Source organism: Ochotona curzoniae, unplaced genomic scaffold, assembly GCF_017591425.1.
Source record: "Ochotona curzoniae isolate NIBS_2020 unplaced genomic scaffold, NIBS_Ocur_1.0 scaffold_1037, whole genome shotgun sequence".
NCBI classification, from domain to species: Eukaryota; Metazoa; Chordata; class Mammalia; order Lagomorpha; family Ochotonidae; genus Ochotona; species Ochotona curzoniae.
In genome coordinates this window covers 31547551-31555578 of record NW_024467083.1, presented here as the reverse complement: position 1 = coordinate 31555578, position 8028 = coordinate 31547551, and the positions used below count along the sequence as shown (strand labels likewise).

The 8028-nt window shown below is 46.3% G+C and overlaps 1 protein-coding gene across 2 annotated transcripts; it reads right to left on the bottom strand.

Annotated features, from left to right (window-relative positions):
- Nucleotides 1-291: 291 nt before the first annotated feature.
- LOC121168614 (sperm mitochondria associated cysteine rich protein) lies at nucleotides 292-4597 on the bottom strand. 2 transcript variants are annotated; one of them, XM_040998890.1, is made up of 2 exons: nucleotides 4361-4543; nucleotides 292-798 (listed from the first exon to the last, which is right to left on the bottom strand). In XM_040998890.1, exon 2 carries the CDS (start codon nucleotides 776-778, stop codon nucleotides 524-526), a length of 255 nt encoding a protein of 84 aa, XP_040854824.1. In that variant the 5' UTR covers nucleotides 779-798; nucleotides 4361-4543; the 3' UTR covers nucleotides 292-523. The 2 variants fall into 2 exon arrangements, 1 of the variants encoding a protein (XP_040854824.1); XR_005885736.1 differs by having other exon boundaries at nucleotides 743-798; nucleotides 4426-4597.
- Between the last annotated feature and the right edge of the window lie 3431 nt (nucleotides 4598-8028).

Below are 8028 nucleotides of genomic sequence, written 5' to 3'. Positions count from 1 at the left end.
GGGTGACAAAATAGAATCACCCCAAAGGACTTGTGGGGTGTTGCTTGGTCTGAAGCTGAATATGGCACACAGGGACCTGAGGTCATGGGCTCCTTACACTTTGGATTCCTGGGGTGCAGGACTTTGAATTTCAGACCCTAACTCTGACTCAGCAGTGGCACTACATTGCAGCATGGTCGATTTCTGGCTCCTTGGCCCTTCTGGGCACCCCCAAAGCACTTTCTCAGACTTCGTGTCAGACACTTGAGATGGCATCACAGGTAGGGAAAGGAGCAAAGAGAGGCAGTGTTCTTTTCTATTGCCCTTTATTTCTGTCCTGTCTAAATGTCAGGATCACTAGGACAGGTGGTTCCAAACGCTTCAACTTTCCATTTCCAGCTGGGGGCCTCTCTCTCATAGGGGGCCGTGAAGAGATATGAAGGCTTCTAATTAGGTGGAAAAACAGCTGCTGTAAACCTAGGTCTAGCCTGGCCCATGGTTATCCCAAACCCTGCAACACAGTGGACATGTTGTCAGGAGAAATCTACTTGTTTGGCTTCCTCTGTCCCTGTGGGGATGTCTTGTTTCCAGGCTGTGGACTCTGGGGTGGCTGTTGGGTTTGGGAGCCCTTCTCTTGAGTTGAAGCTGACGAGGGATCGGGCTCTTTGCTCAGGCAGGTGCACTCAGGCTTGGCCTCCAAACAACAGCACTTGGCCTGAATGCAACAAGGTGGTTTGGATGGGCAGCAGGGGTTGCATTTTTGTGGGCAGCAAGGGTTGCATTTTGGTTGGTCACACATCTTCCAGAGAATTGGAGGTCCTAGAAAAAAGGAGAAGAATTTCTTCATTAGAAAGGGAAGTGGGTTCTTGCTTTTATTTCTTCTTTCACTGATTCCCACTAACACCCTTCTTTAGAGTAGTGACTCAGACCAGGGTCAGGAAAGGAGAGCTGGCCTCTTGGTAGCGCTCAGCTCCAGAAGTCTGGACTTTCGTGTGTGTTGTTCATGTTTGTTCTTCACTCGGTAGCCACTTTCCAGAGAAAGTATTGGAAGGCCAGAATGTGGAAGGCTTGTGCCTAAGGTATCTTAGATAATGAGGAGGGAGTTGTGACCCTCGGTAGCCTGCCAGTGAGTCAAGTGCCAGGTGTGTCACAAGTATCATGTCATATAACGATCCCTACCAGTAACAGGTAGACCTTTCTTACCACACTTTATTTGCATGGTGATGTTCAGAAAACTATTTCAGTTTGTTGTGAGTGGATGCAAGCCAGGCTCTGTCCCATAGCAAAGCAAGTGCTTGCTTGTTCTGGTCTAAGGTGTGGCATTCGGGATAGGATTCTCACACTTTGAGTGACCAATTATTATAGCCTTCCAGAATGTACCTTCTCCCTCCAAGCCCCTCAGCACATGAGCGTTTCACAGCAGCTGGTGGCATTGCATCAAAAAGCCATGGCAAGGACACTGCTCTTGGCACTGTGGTACCTGAGCTCCACCACTGCCTGGCAGCTCTCCACCTGTCTCAGCATCATTTCCATTTTCCTCTGTAAAGGAATGGTGCCAGGGATGAGTGGTGGGGAACCAGACCCAGCAGATGTTCTTAAACTTACTGTTTGGTACTTTCGTAATTTCCTGATTCTGCTGGGAGTAGGAAAGCACCAAACTATTCTTTGCTTCCATCAACCCATCTTCCTCCTGATCCAGAAACTCAAGCCCTGGAAGTGGGCTCTCAAATGTGGCCCCTGGTTTCTAGGAAAGTTTGAAAATCACTCTCATGGTCCCGGGGCTGATGAGTCTAGAAGTGCCCAAGACCAGTGGACAGTGACCAGGGTTGTTGTCCAGTCTTAGGGGAGGGGTGTGTGTGTGTGTGTGTGTGTGCTGGGGGGAGTGAATGATGCTATACCTTCCACTGTGAGATCACTCCACTAGACCACACACTCTTGTGCCAGAGGTGCCTAGCCTCTCTGAGCCCTGCCACCTGGGTGGAGAAAAATGGGTGTGGGAGTTTGAGTGATGACTGCTAAGGGGGAAGCAGTTACCACCCTCTAGCCTCTAGAGCTCACAGGATTTTTGAGAAAAACCTATGGCCCAAACTAGTTTTTAAAACTGAACTGGTTCTTGCTGTGGGTTTTCCATGAGCCACTCCCATACTCACTCGTGTGTGTGTGTGTGTGTGTGTGTGTGTGTGTGTGTGTGTGTGCACGTGCGTGCATGTGTGTTAGCACAGGCATGTATACTCTGTGTCCATGCACAGCTATTTCTACAAAGCAGGAGGAACTCTGGGTTTGTAACAATGGTTGTCAAAGCTGGATTGAGCTGGGATTTTTCATCCTTGCTGATTTGGCTTTAGAAATCGGGGCATGTTCCGTTCTGGCCTCTGGCTCTAAGACCTGTGCCTTCACTGCTGCTAACTCCTCCCTGGCTTTCAGCCAAGCCACTTCCTGCCAGCCCTACTCCAAACATTCTGCATCTCTGGTCTCTATTCATTTCTGTGCCCTGTAGATAGGGACACTCATGGGGAGAGGAGCAGCAAACCCCCACACACCAAAATCTTCCCCAGGGCTACCTCAGTGGCATGGAAAGCTGTAGCGTTCTCCCCTGGGGTTGTGCAGGATCAGATGACACTCCTGCTCTCAGAACCACTCTTGTGGCTTTGAAGCAGATCCAGGATTTGGGCTGTCCTGGATGATGGGTGATTAAGCACTTAAGCCCTTTTCATCTAGGGATTCACTTAAATGTAGTTCACGCCACACAAATGGGGTTTCCTTGAGCCAGGTGTGGCTGATTCCTCCACCCGCTGCAGACAGAGACTTTCAAATTGATAGGTGGCAGCCCAGCCCCAGCACTGACCCTTTTCAGCTTTGACTTTCTAAACAATAATAACCAGAGCCTCATCTGGGGCTATCTCTGTGGGAAGAGGTCCTGAAACATGTCCAGGGAGACTGTATTGTGCCCCTGTGCTGTCTGAGGAACAGGTGGAGCCACTCCCAGCAGAACCCTGGCTTCTCCGAATCTTCTGAACCCAAGCTGCAGGGGAGTCACTGGGGAAAGCCTGTGCCACTAGTTGCAATCTCTTGGCATTCCCAAGTCCCTGGCCGTGAGTAGCTCCCCGATAGCAGGGGAAAGTTCCTTCTTTAGCATAGTGGTTTCCTTGGCTTTGCCTCATGTCTCTAGGCTTGCCAGGGATTTGGGACTTAGGTGTCTTTCAGAAACAGGCATCTGCTTTGGTGTGAAGAAGAAAAAACTGGAGCAAGACTCAGGGAAGAGGGCGGGGATGCGCCAGACAGCTCCCGCACCCCAGCCGGACAGCTGGCCAGAGGCTGAAGGGGTGGAAGGTATGGAGGCATCAGAGTACTCGAAGCTCCTACCACGGGTGGCCCCACCCATGTTCCCTAAAGCACATCTTCTGTATTCAGACCCTGGAAATGGGTGGTGAATGCAGAGGCTGGGCCTTGTCCAAGAAGTGAGGCAGGCTGTGCCCACTGCAGCAATAAGGAGGGCAGTGGCACTTTAGATCAGCCTCTCCACCCTGCACACAAGTCCTTTATCCTGGCCCTGCACTGTCTCCATTATGACCCTATAACCCAGAAACATCTCTGGTAGCATGGTCCCCAAAAATGCCCCTCCTTAATCTAAGGAAATAGTTAGGCCTCCTTCATCACTCCCATCTTTGGCATCTTAGTTCTTGCCCAAAGAATCTCCAACCTGGGCCACCTTGCTTCCAACTAGACAGTTCTACTGAAAACAAGCTTCTTTCCAAGACCCATGTCCCTTCCTAACCCAACAAGCCTGCCCAGGAAATTTGCAAAATCAAGTCATATAACACCCGTAGCACAGAGCTAGGGACACCTGCTTTGGCCTTCTTCCTGCTGTTACAGTGAGAACCAACACAGGCCAAGTTCAAGTTCACAAGTTCAGCAGTGCTGGTGAGGTTGCCCTGTCTTTGACCTCTGCCTACCAGCTCAGCCTCAGCTCCAGTGGTTGAACTTTCATGCTCATCTGATGGCTCAGAGTGGATCTGAATTAGGCTCACCTCTTGCTGGATCTTTGAACATCCCACACCCTTGCTAAATATGATTTAAACCTGAACTCTCCGTTTAGACATCACAGGCTGGGGGAAAATGCCTGAACCCAGAGGCTCAGTCCCCTGGATTGCTTCTTTGAATTCGTGTCCAAATATTTACATTTTTATAGTTGTTACACTTCCCCAAATGCCCCATCTCTCCTCCTTCCTTAGTCTTAGGGGCACAGCACTTCTGCCCTGTTGCCTGCCATGTTCTCACACACTGAACACACTGTGTGATGTTGTACAGGTCTCAGTAAGCAGTCGAGGAATGAACGAGTGAACGAGGCACGGGAGGGGACCCACAAGGCGCCTTGTGTCACCTGTTCCGGCTGCACACTTCTTTCAGACTCTTCTCAGTTCACAATTCCCATGCTTGGCTCCTCACCCGGACTGCCTTCCTTCGGTTGCAGCAGATGCGACGACCGACCCTCCTCAGCGTCCTAGTGAGTCCATGACGACCAGAAGCCAAAGTCTTCTGACCCAGCTGTGTCCCCACCGCCCCTGGAGCCGAGGCGATGACATCCCAGGCTCTGTGACGCCATAATTCCCTTCGGGTGACTGTGACCAGGACCGGCTGGCCGACGCACTGACGCCACCTGCTGGCTGGAGAGTCTGACTCCCCCCAGTTTCTTTCCTGCAAGTTTTCACATTCAAATCCGTTAGCTGTTTTTTAAAGTAGAATGTAAGGCAGGGGTCTCATTTCAAATGCATGCGGAAATCCAATGTTTTCATACATGGTGTTGTATCTTTAAGCAGATTTGTCAAAGATTGGTTGATTGTAGTATCTTAGATTTCTGGGTTTCTATTCTGTTCCATGAGTCCGTTTCTTCTTCTTTCTAATGGTAGTACCGTATATTTTTGGCACTTAGCTTTAGTAAGACCTGAAACTATTAAGTCACACTAGGAAAACATGGAGGAAGCACTCCAGAACAGTGGCACAGGCCATGACATTTTTTGAAAAACAGAAACCAAAAAAAAAAAAAAAAAAAACCACACACCAAAATACAGGCAATAAACACAACAACAGACACATGAGCTCATGTAGAGCTAGGGCCTTCTGCATACAAAATGAAGCAATCAAAAGTGGAAAGACAATTGACAGGATGAGAGAAAATATTTGTAAATCTAATAAGGGATTAAAATCCAGAAATAATACTGAGCTCAAGAAATTAAACAACGAAATAGTCCGGTTAACAAATGGGCAAAGCGTTTGAATGGATAACTTGGGGGGGGAGACTATTAAGAAATGACTTGTGAATATTTCAGACTTGTGCATTTGTGTTTTCACTATCTTAATAATGTCATTTGATGCGCATACACACAAAATACAAATGGCAAAAAAATCATCAATGTTTAGTATTACTAGTCCTTTAAAAGGCTCAGGTAGAATCCACAGTAAGGTGTTATCTCACTCTAGTTGGAAGGGCTATGACGACAAAGTCAGGAATAACACGTTAGAGTGTAGACAAAAGCGAAACCTGTTGCACCTTTGGTTCCAAGGCAGATTGCCGCCATCAGGAAAAAGAGCAGGAAGATTCCTCAAAACACTGAAAGCATCTCTACTGTAGAATCCGGCTATCTCAGTTCTGGGGCTGTATCCAAAGGAAATAACCTCACCTGTGAAAGAGATGCCCACCCTGCCATGTTGACTACAATTCAAATCACTGCAGTGAAGATTTCGAATCAGCATAGATGTCCAGAAGCAGATGGCAGAATAGAGAAAATGTGGGATATGTATGCAATAGAGTGTTCGCCATAAATAGAATACAATCTCGACAAATCTTCTACAAAATGGATGGGAGTTTATATCAGGTAAAGGAAATAAGCTAGAGACAAAAAGACAATTCCACATTTTCTTTCATAGCAGAAGTTAATATATAGTAGAAAACAGTGTGAATAGCATATTACTTGGAAGATAAATATCTGTAAGTACTGTTTCTAGTAAATTATACTCCTTACACAATAATATACTCTTCTTTACCTAGTTTATGATCTTTGTCATGAATTCCGTGTTATGTAACAATAAAATGTCCCTTAAGAAAAAGTGTATGTATATATTTATTATTTATGTAGTATTCACATATAAGTGTGTATGGCACAATGTTAGGAATGATCAAATCTGTGTGTATACACTGAACTAATTGTTATGCTTTCTGTCATATTTGAAATACTTTACAATAAAAGTTGAAAAGGAATTAATAAGTATACTCTTTAGCTAACTGTAACCATTCCATCAATGTAAACTTAAACTTCCATTGAGTATCTGTCAGCTCTCCTGTACAATCTCAACAGGACACATTTACCTTCTCAAAGAACCTTCTCATCAGTGTAGGAGCAGGTTAATGCACAACTTCAATATTTTATGGAAAGAATGACAGTGGGATAAGCTTGAGTGTCACTGGATCACATGAAATCACCTCTGCAGCCAGAAGATTTCTGGGAATGTCAATGATTGGCAATTGGAGGCAGCAAGTGGACAATTCAGATCCAGAAACGGACAAGTACTGTGTGGTACAGGGGAGCCCAGTGTAGCCGAAGTAAAGTGGAGAGCCGGTAGAGGCACAAACTACTTGTGTTGCTGAGGGTCTTGGATGCCAGAGAAGTTTGGGTTCTACTCTAAGCACAAGGGAAACTGTTGCAGAATTTTAAACACAAGGAAAAGTAGGACCTTTTAGGGACAGGGACCTGGTTACGGTCACTTCAATATTCTTGGCATTTAGCATATACAAGATTCTGAAGTAAGATCAATACAATCAAAAACAATATGAACAAAGTGTTTGATTCCATTGGTTCTTTCTTCCTCTGCCATGGTTCTTGAAGACAGGGCCTAAGAGCTTCTCTTAGGCTAGTAAACAGCCCTGCCATGAACATCCTCAGAGCTAAAAAACAAATAAACAACAAACAAACAAAACCCACAGGCAGAAACTCCTAAACCCTGCGGCTTACTCCCCATTCTATTCCTACTCCTGGCTGCATGAGTGTCATCACTCTGGCTCACAGTATCTCTATTAGTCAGGTTTTGTCTAATTTGGTGAAAATGCCTGAAAGGAGCTTCTTGGCGTGAGAAGTTATATTTCAAGCACAGTTGGGAGGTTCACAGTTGAGGCTCAGGCAGCCTACCTGGTGGAGGCTGGCCATGGCAGGGCATGTGCAGAGAGGTGATGACCTGGTGAAAGAGGGAACTGGGCCAAACTGGGCTTCAGTCACTAAGCTCATGAAAACTTCCTTCCAAGGGCAAGCCTCTTGTGACCTAAAGCCCTCCCTGCCTGTTTTCACCAAGAGATCATGTCTCTATCCTACTCAATAAAATCAATTAATTGTGAACAGAAGACAGTTTTAACCTTCTGCATGAGCTTGGGAAGTCAAGTCCTGGTCGGTCTATAATGCCATCCAAGTTGTGTTTATAACTGCCTTCTAGAACTTCCCCTTCCTTGACCTTTGAAGGTTACAGAGGAGCACAGTATTGGCTGGTTGGGTCCCCAGAGGAAGCCACATACTGCAGTGCTCTCGGGCTGTGTGGGAAAGGGTTTGTGAGGTCCACAGTAAGGATGGCAGCAGCTTTGGGCTTATGGGTTCCTCATGCTAGGGGAAGGATCACAATTGGAAGAGAGCCAGAAAAAGACTGTCTCGAGTGTAAGACCCAGGGTAGGGACCCCAGCTGCTGAACTCTAAGGGTAGGCTTCTTAGAAAGTCCAGCCAGTGAATTATGCTCTTACTCTAGGATAACCTATTTAAGAATTTCTTTTGCTACCTGACTTCTTCCAGTGGCTATGCTTTGAGTCACCCCGCAAATTTGTTCCCCAGAAAATGTCTGAACTCACTCAGATCTCCGAAAGTGTCCAACATTTCACTAGAGATTGGAGCTTTACACTTAGAGTATCATGAGATGTTATAATTTCTAGGACCAATTGCCAAAAAACAATACATTTTGATGATACTAATTGCTAATGAACATGTTAGGCTACAGATATTCTTGAGATCTTATTTT

Bases quoted from the DNA above. Each gene is read 5' to 3' on its own strand.
- LOC121168614 (XM_040998890.1), bottom strand. From the start codon at position 778: ATGTGTGACCAACCAAAATGCAACCCTTGCTGCCCACAAAAATGCAAC.